The following is a 15,214-nucleotide window of genomic DNA, read 5'->3' on the forward strand; positions in this document are numbered from 1 at the left end:
CATATATATATATATATATATTCCTTAGATTTTTTAATTAAAGCTAATTTTCTCTGTTAGGTTTATTTGATGAGCAGTCATCTTAATTGTGTGTTTATTCTGACAGATTTATAAGGACAGGAGTTCTCTTGGTCCTTTGGCAAATGCCTTGCCTCACAGTGTTGTACTGTTTGTACTCTCTTTACACCCTGTCGTCCGTTAGTGGGAGTGAAATCCAATATCAACATACTGTGTGTGGGTCAGTCCAGTTTAAACCCAAACACAAGAACCATCAGCTCTCCAGCTGCTGCTCCAGACATCCATCCCTGAACACATCCAGAGAGAGACTGAGAAAGAGAGAAGGATTAGTTGTATAGACTGTGCCATGGCGTGACCACCCTCTTGATGCCAACCTGTCTGCCTAGATGTGAAGAGGAAAGAGTAAGAGAGAAAGATTGGAGTGAGAGGAGAGGATAGAGGTGCAGAAAAGGAGTTGAAGAGGGGGGAGGGGAGGAAAAGACACAGCTGTTGAAACTCATTTCATACTTACAATGAACAGATGAGAGAAAGAGAGAGAGAGAGTACAGACTTACAGATGGAAGTGGGTTTCCTCATGATAAACATTTTACTGAGAAATTTAAAGAGAAATATTTGTTCAAGACAAAATAACCTCCCCCAGTTCACAAACAGATTCAAATTTGAATGTACTTGCACTGCCAGATTGTGACTAACGTCTGGTCCATATTGCAACTTTTATCTGGCCAAGAACCGCCCACACAGGAAGTGACTGTCTGACCATCTACTGTGACCAAGCCAAGTTGTTGTTTTTTCTTCTATGTTTAGGGCAAGTCAATTTGAAATGTATAAAAGCTTGAAAGATAATTATGAATTATTTGAAAAAGTCATATCTCACAATATGACTTTTTTGCAATTTTTTATCTCAAAATGTGACTTCAGTTATTATTTTATTCTATATCTCACAATTACCTTTCAATACATTACCATTACATTACCATAAACATTTTATTCAGTAAGGTAGCATAAATCTAAATTCACATTAAAGGCATTTATAATGTTACAAAAAAATGCTGTTTCTTTTTATCGAAAAATGTATTACTGCTTACACTAAAATATTAAACAGCTGTTTTCAACATTGATAAAAATTGGAAATGTTTCTTTAGCAAAAGATCTTTCTGATTGAGGTACTGTGACCCTGAAGATATTAAACAGAATACAATTATTTTAAATTGTAATAATATTTCACAATATTACTGTTTTTACTGTGTTTTTGATCAAGTGATCAAGTGGTGAGCATAAAAACAAATCATCTCTCTCAAAAACATAAAATCTTACTCACCCCAGACATTTGAATGATATGATAGTGTATACATTTTTTTATCTTTAGCAAGTGATATAGCACTGAGAACAAAATGGAATAGGCAGGTGTATCATGGATATCTTCTGGAGGAGTGTCAAAAAAACGTATTCGAAGATTGTCAAATCCAGTCACTAACTTTTTTTTTTTGCTCAGAAATGCTCTTTGTTGCAGCCTGGGAACTTGTAAACACAACTAGATTGATAAATTAGATTGTATTTTCTTTTTTTTTTTTTCTGAAAGCTCTTGCCATTTTTGTGTTCTCATAGGGTTATTAAGCAGTCCACGTGCCGTCTGAGGCTGAGACAAAGTTTTACAGAACAATCTTAATCACTGATACAGAAATATGTGTTTGTTTTTTTGTTGTTTTCTTCATGTTTTACAAGGGAATCTCTATCCGAGGGGTTATGAGTATGATTTCAGTTTCTGAAAGATGCTGAATCCTTTTTCCTGCTTGAACTTCACGCTACCCCTGAACTCTGTAGATCGAAGCCTTGACTCCACATGATTCCAAACAGAAGCATATCTTTGCAGTTCATGCACAGATGGCAAATGAAGCTCTCCTACCTCTTCAAAGCATTTTCCATATACCTCTTTTCTTTAAAAGCCTCTGGTGAGGATTTCTTTCTTCTCAGGCTCATTCTAACTCCCTGCTTTCTCTCTCTTGACAAAGATGCAGAGCGAGAGAGAGAGAAAGCAAAGGATGCCTGAAGGCAGGATAAACAGACAGAGTTGATTTTATTTCCCTGTGTTTGAGGGCCGTACTGATGTGTGTATGAAGGAGTGCCTGCAGTGCAGTTGGCATCTTTCTCTGGTGTGGCCCATGAGTCGAACCACTTGAGCATGTTAGGACAGAATATGTGCGGCATATGGGATACAACTATACAGATACACAGCAGACAGTCAATCACACCTTGAATATGAGGGTCTGGGGTCCAGAGAGCATAAGGTGGTCTGTTGAATCTATTTCTATTTTCAGACTATATATGGCTTGTCTAGTCAACAGGTGGCCCACATGCAGCCTTAAAGGGTTAGTTATCCCTGTCATTATTTACTCACACCCAAGTTTTTCCAAACCTTTTAACAAAAAAATAAAAAGAACTAAAAATCCTAATTACCCAAAAGTTTGAACAATAGTATATATTCATTATAATTAAGCTCATACAAGTTGTGTGCAAAAATTGTCAGTGTCATTATCATTTTGACAATGTGAAAATGAACTATATAGCGTAAGAGTGGATCAAAAAAATTGCCAGATTTGATTTTAGCTAAGAATCTTATTATAAAAAACAAAAATATTGTTATTGCTGTCAGATTTTATAGGTTTCATATTCACATAGCTTTTCCCATTCAAGTAGACAGAAGCTGCACTTGCTGACTAGTAAACAGCTGCCTGGAGGCATAACTAAGACGGCCACCGAGCTGCTTAAAAAGGCCTGTTTGTGTACAAATGAGCATACTAACACACCACAAGACCTTTTTTGTACTAATATTTTATTAACTGGCTGTGGGTTTTGAGACCTGTGTAAGGGGTTCATGTTCGGAAAACATGGAAACGATTCACAAGTCAAGAGATAAAGACAGGAAGATGAAGACATACAGTTACGCAGACTTTAGACAGACAACACACACTCGCACATGCTAGAAGAGAGAGACTTCCAACTTACCTGCTCTCTTTTCATCTGCCTGTCATCCTTTCCTTTAATGAGCAGGCAGGAGAGACAGAGAGGTGTGTGTGAGTGCAGACTTCTGGTGTAATTGGGCCTGTGACCTCAGAAGGAAGTTTGTTTGGTAGGTAGCGGGCAGGGTTGTGTGTTTATGAGGAGTGTATATGTGATGGTGGAGGAATGTGAACGTATTGATTTGTGTGTGTGTGTGCTGTAGGTGATTGATGGGTTTCTCTAATGTCATGACAGAGTGCGGCAGAGATATGCACAGGAACATCCAGCAAACAAGCACATTCCTCCTCCTGATGAATTATTTGAGATTTGTTCAGTGTATCTGAGGTACACACACTCATGCTGAATATCTTTAACAGTCATCTGAGCTGCTTCATTCTGAAGATCTGTGTGTGTGCATGTTACTTTTTAGGGCTTTTAAACTTTTAAACATCACAAAGTATGCTAATGTGATGCAATGTGTGTGTTTGTTGTGTGCAGAAAACTCAGGTGATGGTATTGACTACAGCCAGCAGAAGAGGGAGAACATCGGAGACCTGATCCAGGAGACACTTGAGGTGTTTGAACGATACGGGGGCGAAGACGCCTTCATCAACATCAAATACATGGTGCCCACCTACGAGTCCTGCCTTCTCAACTAAGTGGAATGGAGAACTCACTCACAAACACACAAACACACTCTTATACAAACATGTAAACACACCCACCTTATGTTACAAACCTAATTTCTGACTTTATTAAAGTCATAATGCAGATGTTATGAGTCTGTTCACCACGGCTGTCTGTATCAGAGAAAACACTCACACACAGTTTACTGTGAAGATAAACAGACACAGGGAGCTCAGGGTTCAATAAATCGCTTGGTTGCAACTAACCTGCATTTCATTTTCATTCTATAAGGAATTATCTAAAGAGAAATGCAGAAAATGCACACACATCCAATCCAAGCTGCCCACAGGTACAGGAAACAATGTTTTGAATGGAACAAACTTGAATGGTTATTTTTTTACAACATGATGATCTAGATTTTGAAGCATTAATATTAATGAACATAGATGAGAATACATCGATGTGTGTGTGTATATATATATATATATATATATATATATATATATTATATATATATATCTGATGACATCATTTCGACCACATATAAAACATTTCATTGTCCAAAAGCTTTGTTTTCTTTCAGGTCACTGATCTAATGTAGCTCTCTTTCCTGATATAATGAATATTTCCTTGCTTTTTCTTCCAATTTTCTTAGTTGTTCCTAGAAAAAAAAAGAAAAGAAAAAAGAAATATTGAGACCCCCCCTCTAGCTGTTCAGTCACCTTCCAACACTACCTGAAATCTCTCTTCTTTTTACTTGTTTTTTTTTTTCCTTTTTTTTTTCTTTTATCTCTTCTACCAGGGGTTTAGCACCTATTGAAACTGAAAATAAATTTGCCCCATAATAACAATAATGCATATTTCCTCTTTGACTGGAGTTCACCTACCAGGGTTCATCTTTCAGCAAATCAGATTGATCATCACTTAATTAATATTCATAAGCCATGTTTTGTGTGCTGAGCCACTGACAGAAAGTAAACCAATTTGTATGAGAACTGCAGAAGAGAATAAAAGTCATATTTGCCAAAAAAATATGCAGTTTTATATTCATAGCCATCAATACTTTGTCTAATTAATAAACCTCATTGGCAAACACACTAGTGACTGACATTACTAGGATTTTTAGTTAAATATTTATAGGTTTTGAGCTTTTTAATATGCCTCCCCACTTTTCATTTCAACACCCCTGCCTCCTGCTTTCTTTATCTTCTTCTTGCTTTATTATCTCTGTCTATTCCTGTCAGCTCTTTGTTGGATATTTCTATTTTATATTTAAAATTTTTAAGTCTTTCTTTTTTTTTTCAGCATAGATTTTTCCATCATGATTCTTCTTTTAGTACATGTGCAGTGATATTAAAGCGATTTTAGCCCTAAAGGACTTAGCTCTAAAGGTGATGATTCCCAAGGAAACACACTTATATACACAAATACCTAATTTTAGATGGGAAACACACTGGAATGCACCTGAAGGGACATAGAGAGTGCACAAAATAACACATGACAGATAGCAAGTATTCAGATATAACCATTATGTGCTTTTGAAATCCATGAACCTGTATGAGCTGCAGGCTGTGTGCCAGAACACAATGTCTAAATGAAACGCTCATTTATCAGAGCACACACTCAGTCGGGGGCTTCCCTCATGCTTAACAGCCTCTGTCTTTTTCTATCTGTGAAATCAGATGCTGCGAGTGTGCATTGGTTTATTTCATTTCACCAAATAGTGATTTTATAGCATATAATGCCCTCTGACTCTTTTCACTTAATGCTTTTACAATCAGATTAAGCAGTTCTCTGCAGAACTCCTTCTTTTTGGATTATTAGAAGGGCTCTTAGCTGTTCTTTGGACACCAGGCCCCCATAATCACCCCATATGTTACTTTCTGACACTAGTGGATCAAGCCCTCATGTGAACATACCGTAACATGAAGGATGTGCAGTATTTTGCCAAAGTATTTCCTTTAGCAGCTACTTGGGGGAAAAAAAAGCTTTTTTTTTAAGTGAGTCCCATGAGCTAATGTTTACAGTGAGCTGAGATTTCTGGAACATTTGAACTCAGTTCAATCTGGATTTGATCACACTGCCTGTAAATTTCAGCGCTTAACAGACACAAGAGGGAATTGATATGGGATTTGCCCTCAAATCAGTTTTCTGCAACAGTCGGGGTCAGTAAAGAGATCTGGAGTCCCAGCTCGAGTCCTAAAATCCGAAATGGTAGAGGAATAGTTTTAGTCATCATTTACTCACTCTTATTCTTTCAAACTTGTAAGACTTTCTATCTTCTCCAGAACACAAAAGAAGATATTTTAAGAATGTGTGAACTCTTTTTTTTTTTTTGCCCTTACAATGAAAGTCAATGGGGTCCAAAACAACTTTCGTTGAATAGACAGAATATACTGAGACATATTTGTTTCAAAGAAGAAAGGTTTGGAGCAACATGAGGGAAAATTTCCCTGCTTTAATTTGCCTGATTTGGCTCAGTTCTAATTGACTCTCAGGTGAATCGATGAATGAAATTGGTATAAAACAGGGATGGAGACACTGATGCGAGAGCAGAGGGAAGGAAAAACATTAGAGTGTAAGAATGCCAGATTGTTAGGAGCAACAGTGCAGAGGGGAGGGGGGAAAGTGAAGGGAGCAGCAGGAATAAATAGCCCTCTGGGATCTATTCTTCTTGTTCAGCACATCTGCCAGGGGCCGCACGAAACCCAACGCCAGCCAGTGAGCATTTGCAAAGCACTGAGCTCAATGGAGATTTATTTCAGAGTGACTTCATGCTTCAGGTGTCACCCGCACCTTTCAACCCCAGGACTGGAGCTCTGATGTTTATTCCAAAATTTCCCTCAAAACATCATTGATTTGGACTCTTAGACCTCAGAGCTGTGGTGAAAGAAACAAAAACATGTTTTAAAATGTAACAACATGCTCCACCCCTGAAATAAAATCAATCAATCACCTGGATCCATTCTGATACTTAACGGCCACTTTACACCATCCAATCATTTCCCTGTGGACTTAATCAAGTACCGCCCTATTTAATCTTTTAAAGTCTTGATTCGCTAATTATACTTCAGATTATTGCAGTAAAATGGGTTGTGGCATCAGTGCATTTTTGCAATTCTCAACTTCTGTAACATCTTGTCTTTTTCCAAGCAGCAGAATTGAGCTGTTTCGTTGAGCAGTCTTTTCTAATATCAGACTGTTTTAAAAGTGAGTTTCTTTAAAGTGGTGCTATTGTACAGTGTGTGAGCGTGTGGTGTGTTTTGAAGAAGGCTCACAGGAGGCCGATGGTTTTTCGGCAGGAGACTGGAGAGATCTTCCTCTCTCTCTCGAGCTCTGAAATCGATGGGGTCCTGCTGTCTGATCCTCGCTCCTCCTCTACCTCAGCCAGACGCTCTTATCAGACGCAAACACATCTGCTGTTGCTCTGCACACACACAAATGCCTGTACAACCACCGTCCTTATCCTTTGGACCACCATGAGAATCAATCAAACACATATCAACAAACACTTTCACCTGGAAATGTAAAATGTATTTAAGTCCACATGTACAGCAGTTCTATGCGGTCCTTTGAATTGCATTGCATTTTAATTACTTTGATTAATCACTTCCTTAAACTCAAATATCAATTCTGCATCAAAATAAATCCTGATGTATCATTTTTTTTTGTGATTTTACTTATTTATATTTTTTCATCTATATACAACTATACTGATATAATCTAAAAAAAAAAAAACACCTAATTAAAAGGATGCAATATTTCTTATCATAATAAATATTTGAAATAATTTTAACATAATGTAATAATATAGTAAAAACATTAAAGTTTAAAGATTTTTTGAAAAAAGCAAGCATGGATGTCCACACATAAACCTAGCCCTCAGTGAAGCATAAGGAGATTGTATGAAAACCTATTACTAAAATCTTAAAAAATAATTTGAATTCATCAACAATTTGCCAAAATGTAAAATGGTTGTGAATTCTCCTGAGAGTATTGAGAAATAATGAAAATTTTTTTTTAAACATTATTTATGAATTAATAATATATTAAATGGTCAAGATTAAACCAAATTTACTTTGTGTATAGATGACATTTTGTCAAACAAAACTGTTTACCTTGAAAAATATATTTTAAAAACTTTTGTTAAAAATTCTTATACTTGATGACTACTCCGCATTGAAAATGTTTCATGAAAATGTTATAAATGTTTTTCAAAACTAAACAGAACAAGCATGAATAGAATGTGTGTATTTCTGAGATCTTGACAATATATTTTATACTAGATTTTTTCTTTGTCTTTACCGTAAACATTCTTACGTGTCACTGACCCAAGTATGTCTTGGAGAAACTGTGTGTCGGCACGTGTGGCATAAAGGCCGTGGCCCCCGAGTGAGTGATGAAGGACTGTGTGTTCACTGTAATCTTCACTGCCGACCCCTGGGGAGCCATGAATGACGTGGTGGCCCACAGTGAGATTATACTGCACTGCGCTGGAATGGGTGGAGAGAACAGGATCCATTAGTACTGTCAGCACCCAGTTCAACAAGCAACACCCAACATCTGACCAGCACATATAATGTTCTGTGTATTTTACAGTCATCAGCATGTATTAGGTATATACATGCTTTTACTCTCACTCCCATAAATACTCAGTGACACTCCCTCACGCACACACTCTCTTGCCATTTTCAGTGAGAATGTTCCACTCTTCACCTCACCTTAACAATGTGATTTCTCTCTCCCAGATTTCACTCTCTGGTGTTCCTGCACCCACACATAATCGCTTTTGTTTTATGCTTTTGTATTATTTTCATACTCAAAGCCTTTAAGCTTTCTTCAGACAAAATAACACGAAAGTGCGTGTGCTTTGAAAGCTCACGTTATATTCCAGACACAGTCATGCCACCTACTGCTTTTCTAATCAGCTGCTGGTGCTGACCACGGGATCATGACTGATGCCTCCTCTGAAGCCCTGTCTCCCTCCCGTCTCTGCTCCCTGTTGCTTCACAACCACCTGATTTCACATTCACTTTTTATCTAAAGTGACGTTAATTGGATTAATTGTAGAATGAAACCCATATTATTTAATAGAGGAGGAAAATACAGTGTTTGGGCGGGGATTAATATCTCACAAGAATACATGCAAACACACTCTCTAGCAGCACACAGACACATGTGGCCTGTCTCAGAGGCGGTGTCTATAGTAAAATAAAAATGTATGTGGCAGTGTTGATAAGAGCAAAGGGTTGTTATCTGAGACCGAGATAAATGCTGAATTGTTTGTTCTGCCTTTAGAAACTGGTATTTATTTTCAGTCTGTTATACTAAGAAGGTGATGCAGCTGAAAAATGAAATGAAAGAAATAAAGGATGATGAGTCATGTGAATCATATGGCTATACTTGTTTGGAACAAACAAGGAGGTCTGTAATACTTGGATCATTGCCATTTATTTCAAAATCCAACCTGTATTCAGTACTTTGCTCATGTGCATCCAGTTCTGGAAATTATTTGGAGCCAGTAACTCTGGAACCGTGAAATACACTCTCAGAAAATGGTACAAAAGTATGCCTTCTTATGGTATGAGGGTTCTGCCCCCAGTGACACCTTCTACTTTTTTTTCTGAGAGTGTATCACGACGTATCTCCTCTTCTGAATTGTAAATATCTGGTATTATTGGCTGCTGTGTGTTGTCTCTAGTTGAAGGAATGTTTCCTGTGTCCTGTTATCTTCATTGTGGATAGCAAAGGATCTGGAGAAGGTCAGCTGCACATGAAGTCACAAGCTGATATAGCATCTGTTCAAATTTGTGTCTTCCATACTGATGAATGTCAAACTGTTTTCTCACTCTCTTTATTTTGAGTTGCTTGATAAGTGGTTAAGATTGGTCAAAAGAACCAAGCTACTGTCTAAACAACAGAGGTTAACTTTATCATCACATGACCTTTCTACTGGATTGATCTACTTAGTGAAATAAAATTAAAAATACATAAAAATACAATAAAATAAATCCATGACAATAAAGAAAAAATGAAAATTTGAGTCATTATTCATAATATCATGTCTTTCACATAAGAAAATAATATACTCAAGGGGTTGAAATAGCATAAAGTGAGTAAACTATTATTTTTTATTGAAGAACATACAGTTGTTGAAACTTATGGAATAACAAAATAAATAACGGTTAATTAATTTGATAAACCAATACTCCTATTTTATCTTAGTGAAAAAAAAGCTTTGTCATAAATGCATGAGAAATACCAAAAATATCACCAGTCACGAAGGTTGAGACCCACTGGTCTAGAATGATAATATGCAAAATGTGATAATGTCTGTATTTTTTATAGGATCGTTGTATTCAATCATAAAAAGCAACACACCATGAAATGCCAAGCTCTATCAAAACACATGGCAAACACTTGTTGTCACAGACGTGCTGTCCCAACGTTTCACAATATATCATCCCTTTAGTGTTCACGAGCCTGCATGCTATTGGCTCTGATTTCTGCCCATCATCTCAGGCGCTGATTCAAGTGGTGAAAGCACTAGCCCCGCCTCACCAAACCTACGCGCTGATTGGCCACCTGGCGCGTTCGCGTCGCGCATGCAGCCAATGCGCTGGAGGCGGGTCGCGCGCTCTCGGAGGTTCCTCAGAGAAAGCGCACTGGTGGCAGCACGGAGCGGTAGCGCGAGCTCAGTACAACGAAGGGAACCCAACGAGTCCACATCGCGCGACTTTAGCGAAGGGAGAGAAAGAGAAAGAAAGAGCCTGCACCTTAAACCCAGCCGTTTCATCTGGAGAGGGTCGCCGCAGCCAGGAGGGGGAACGAGGGATTTGATCAGCACCGTTATTTTTTCTTTTGTGTTTTCTTTTTTTTTTTTTTTTTTTTTTTTTTTTGGAGGAGGATTGTGAGCGTTTGTGTGCAAAGATGATGGTCGGGGAGATGGAGGTGAAGGAGAGACCGAGGCCGAGTCCTGACTATCTCATGCAGTTATTGAACGAGAAGAAGCTCATGACGAGTTTACCGAACCTGTGCGGCATCTTTACACACCTGGAGAGACTCTTGGACGAAGGTACGTTTGTGTAAATCTGAACCACGAGTGTGTTTGTGGTGTTTTGCAACTTCACAAAACTATCTGTTTTCAGCGAAAGAGACTCAAAATGACGGTTAATGTTTCTTTTTTTAAAAGTAGACTTGCGTTCTTGCGTCTCTTCCTAAACGGTTAAATCTCAGTGGGCAGTATTTTACCGTTAGTATTTCAAAAGTATTTTATTTTCCCCGTCAGTTCGCTTGAGGGTCGCTAGCGCTGTTAGCACTCTGCTAAATCAACAACTTTTACACGTCGTCATATTTACTAACTTTCACTTCGGTATCATCAAATTTAAGATATTTTACGAGTTTATTGATTCTCTAAATGTTTATTTTGTGTTGTAAACGACATATTACTAAGCGTTTATACGGTTCCTAACTTGTTTTTGGGTGTGAGTGGCGTTAGCCGCAGTTAGTAACTTAACTTAGCTGCACACAAGAAAATTCGTTTATTTTTCGATCGAAATCGCATTATTACATGTTTATTTACTCGGAAATAAAAATATAAATATATATATATATCTGTACTCAACACAAAGGATTTAATCAGAACAGTTAGCAGTTTGTTTGCAGATTAAGATTTTTGTTCCCCCCTGGGGCGTGCAGTTGAGTTTTGCATGAACGCTCCCTATGGAGAGAGTTGAGAGAGAAACACATAAATGCCTGTACACAAACGGCAATGGTACAACATAAACCATTGTTTTTAATCCCAGATATTTTTTTTGCATATAAAACTTAATTGTTACCACACAACCTGAGAGAGTGAGTAAGAGTCTGCGTCACTGATATGCAGCAGGTTTCTTTGTAAATGCAGCTTGAGTATCTGCACCGTCACTCATTTCACTTTATACAGTTGTGCGTTTATTTACACGCGCTGTTTGTGTCTGAAATGCATGTAGTTTATAGTCAGGCATTAATCTTCATCTGTTCCGATCCGGAGAGGTTTGAATTCCCCCTTACACACATCCAGTATCCATCTGTATTGGTTTTATACTGACATGCAAACACGCGGCTCTGTTTATGTTTTAATAAAAAGGGACGAGCAGCCGCAAAATCTGCCGCAGTGTTATCCAATATCACCTTTGTTTCCGCTGGTATTCTCTCAGCTTGTTGCAAAATCACCCTGTGCGTAACCCGGATAAACTAGTTAGGTTTGACTGATCACAAGTCCACATTCCGACACTCAACCCCAGCAACCACACTTCAGATTGGGAGTTTGGTTTTGACTTTGTCCAGACGCACAGCTGAACTTCTGCCAAGTTCTCGACTTGACTGTTCAATATAGATGTACATTATTATTATTATTATTATTATTATTATTATTATTATTATTATTAAAGGAGAAAACTCGTTTTAAAGGGATAGTGCTGAAAAAGAAAATTCTGTCATTTATTTCCTGAAGAATGTTTTTAGAAAAATGTTGGTAACCAAACATTTTTGGTGCCCACGGACTTTAATTATATGAAAAACAAAAAAATTTTTTTTCAAAATATGCTCCTTTGTGTTCCACAAATCTAGTTTTGTTAGTTTTGGAACAAGGGTGAGAAAATGTCATCGTTTAAATTTTTAGTTTAAATTTTTGCAAGAACTATCCCTTTAATATCTTATAGTTTTAGTATATGGACTGTGATGAGCTACCAATCTATTAAAGTTCTGGCATCTACAATAGTACTTTTTCTTCTCTTTAAATACGTAAATGGCACAGATGTGTTTCCTTAAGAAGTCTTTTTGGTCCTTTAGCATCTCCATGAGAGAATTCTCATGAAGCTGTGTGCTCTGACACCAAACAGTGAGGTGTTAGTTCCTCCTGCAGTGACGCTGCCTCATGTTTGTGTATCTGGACTCATTCTGCTCTGTTTACCTGAGCTTTGCTCTTCTCTTGCTGTAATCTGTTCACCTCAATCCACTCAAAAATGAGCTGAAACCGCAGAGAACTTCACCCCCCCCTTTTTTTTTCTCTGACATTTCTTTGAACACACACACACATGGAATGGACTAGGTGTAAAATCTCTGCTGCGCTCAGCTGAATTTGCATACTGATTTGGCTATGCAAATGAGCAGCTCAGGGTGATGTGGGCCAGTCATGTATTTGTAACGGTAAATACTCAGACTTAATGCGTAGGGAGGGAAATTTGTACAGCTACACACAGCGTCTGCTATCTCTCCTGAGTCCTGACCTCTTCTTTACATCAGACTGATATGTTTTTTTTAAATGCCTGATACTAATGTCTAGACAGCAGCATGATATAATTAAACAAATACTATTTATTAAAATCCGAAAAAATGTTTGAGGATGGAAGATTTGCTATATTAATTGGTAAAGCTGGCGATAGATTGTGGCGCTGCACAACTTTTTTTTTCTGTTAATCGGACAATGTTATTGATGTGAATAATCACAAAATGGACAAATTGGCTGATGTGGTGTTCTGTCACGAGTTTTAGAAAGGACATGTGCTCCATCTTGACTTGTGCATTGCACTGATCAGGTTTCAACAACATGCACGAGTGAGAATGCAGATCAGCTGAAAAAGGCTTAAGCTAAGATTAAACTGAGAAGGTTAGACAGATGAAAGTATTTTAGGTACTTCATTAAGCATTACTGTTGTTATTGTGGTGTGATCAGTTATGCGTAAATCATGGCTGATTTGCTCAGATTTGAAAGCTTTTCAATGCAGCTTCACACATTTTTCTGCTGGATGAAAGAAAGAAAATTTGTGAAGGTGTGTAGGTGAAATGTTTCTCTGAAATGTCTTTCTCAGTTGTCTTGTAAGAGTTCTTGTGACAGCTGTGCACAAACGCTCATAACTTGATTGGATTGTGCGTGTTTGCAGCTGTTGTCATGGCAAAGGAAAACCGACACCCTTACGTCTCCCTCGTCACCCTTTCTGTTCCCCACACAAGACAACTGCTCTCCCCCCCTCTCTCCACATCATTTGAGTGTGTGTGTCAGGCTGATGAGAGAAAGACAGGTTTGCAGTGTGCTTGTGATCTTCAGAGGTGACCCTGAGGGTGTTTTTAGAGCTGTCTTTGATAAGTTAGTGGCAGCTGAGTCCAGTGCCAGAACTCAATGCAGGCGGTGTTCAGAAATGGACACAGCGATGGAAGGAAAGAGTCAAGGTTAAAGATCTTGATTTCTCAGGGTCATACAGGTTGTCAGGACATTATTCTGTCTTGAAATGGCTTGTGTTTTCTGTGGCTCTGACAAATATGTGCTGAATTTTCAGCAGCCATTACTCCAGTCTTCTGTGTCACACGATCCTTCAGAAATCGTTCTAATATGCTGATTTGGTGCTCAAGAAACATTTCTTGTTGTAAACAGTTGTGCTGCTTAATATTTTTGTGGAAATCATGATGGTTTGTTTCTGAATGAATAAAAAGCAAAACAGATCAGCATTTATTTAAAATATAAGTCTTTTGTAACATTATAGATGTCTTTACTGTTACTTTTGGTAAATTAATGCATTTTTAATTTAGTGTAGCTGCATTTATGATACAGTTCTCTGGAATAAATATAAATCTTGATTCTGATTGGTCAGTGTATAAACTGTACCAATACCCCACTTCATCAATGATCAATTTCTTCATTAAATACAGTACTCTAAAAGTACATTAATTTAGATGCAGCATTCTTATTTGAGGTTGTTCCAGGTGCTAACAGGAAGTGATTCTTATAGGCTGGGACCTGTGGGACCTCTTACAGCATCTAGTTTAATTAGCTAGGTAGATCCATTAGCTCAGGTTCTCTGCTCGAGCCAGGGTTCAATAGAGTGAATGTGCAGATAATTTTATTCTCTCTATCTTTGTTTCTCTCTCTTTTTCTGTGTCCTCCTGGGCGGTGATAAATTGGATAGCAGGAAGAGGGGGACAGGGTTAGTTCAGGGAATAGAGGAATCTCGCTCACAACCCCCCCCCCCCCCCCCCACCCCAGTGGCAGTGTGTGTGTGGACTGGCCCCGGACTCGGCCCTTGTGTGGCCCCTGATAAAGTCATGTCTCTGTGCGTCAGGTGATGCCCCTTTATCAGGGGGGTCTCTCTGACGAGCACAGGGGTTTCTTATCAGACTCTGCCCTGCCAGCACCACTGTCTGCCTGACACCACACAGACACCAGCACATACACCCTTCAACAACCTTGCCATCCATGTACAGTGAAGAATTTATTTTGTTGGTTCAGTTGTGGCTCTCGTTGAACCAGATCACAACTTCTGTTTCACCACCGTAGCTGGGAGCATGATAGGCTGAAGCTGATGCAATGTTTCAGACATGGTCACTAACTTCCTTACTACACTCATGCGCTTCCCGTAGGAGAACAGCAGGGCTTTCATGGACCAGCTCGCACAGGAACAGGCTGATTCAGTGTTTTTGAAAGGGGAGGAGTCCTTTTCATAAGAACATAAAAACAGTTTCTTAACAAAAAGTCATGCTTTATAGCATGAGGCAGCGTGTGTGCCTGTAGTTTTACTGTGAGTAGATCTACTGTGGT

At 38.4% G+C, this 15,214-nt stretch overlaps 2 protein-coding genes across 9 annotated transcripts in view; both read left to right on the plus strand.

Annotated features, from left to right (window-relative positions):
• The window catches only part of LOC109107944 (parkin coregulated gene protein homolog), an 88,980-nt gene extending 85,073 nt beyond the window's left edge, over nucleotides 1-3,907 (plus strand). For both annotated transcript variants that reach the window (XM_042774145.1, XM_042774146.1), the window contains one exon: nucleotides 3,514-3,907. In XM_042774145.1, the coding sequence (XP_042630079.1) occupies nucleotides 3,514-3,674 (161 nt within the window). In that variant the 3' untranslated portion in view covers nucleotides 3,675-3,907. The remainder of the gene's footprint in view (nucleotides 1-3,513) is intronic.
• Nucleotides 3,908-10,296: 6,389 nt separating this feature from the next.
• LOC109060580 (protein quaking-A-like) overlaps nucleotides 10,297-15,214 on the plus strand; it is a 69,853-nt gene continuing 64,935 nt past the window's right edge. For 2 of the 7 annotated variants that reach the window (XM_042774147.1, XM_042774148.1), the window contains exon 1: nucleotides 10,300-10,717. In XM_042774147.1, coding sequence (XP_042630081.1) covers nucleotides 10,573-10,717 — 145 coding nt within the window. In that variant the 5' untranslated portion in view covers nucleotides 10,300-10,572. Of the gene's footprint in view, nucleotides 10,718-15,214 lie in introns of all 7 variants that reach the window. The other 5 variants (XM_019077743.2, XM_019077746.2, XM_042774150.1 and 2 more) reach the window with 4 other exon arrangements.

This window comes from Cyprinus carpio, chromosome A17 (assembly GCF_018340385.1).
Source record: "Cyprinus carpio isolate SPL01 chromosome A17, ASM1834038v1, whole genome shotgun sequence".
NCBI classification, from domain to species: Eukaryota; Metazoa; Chordata; class Actinopteri; order Cypriniformes; family Cyprinidae; genus Cyprinus; species Cyprinus carpio.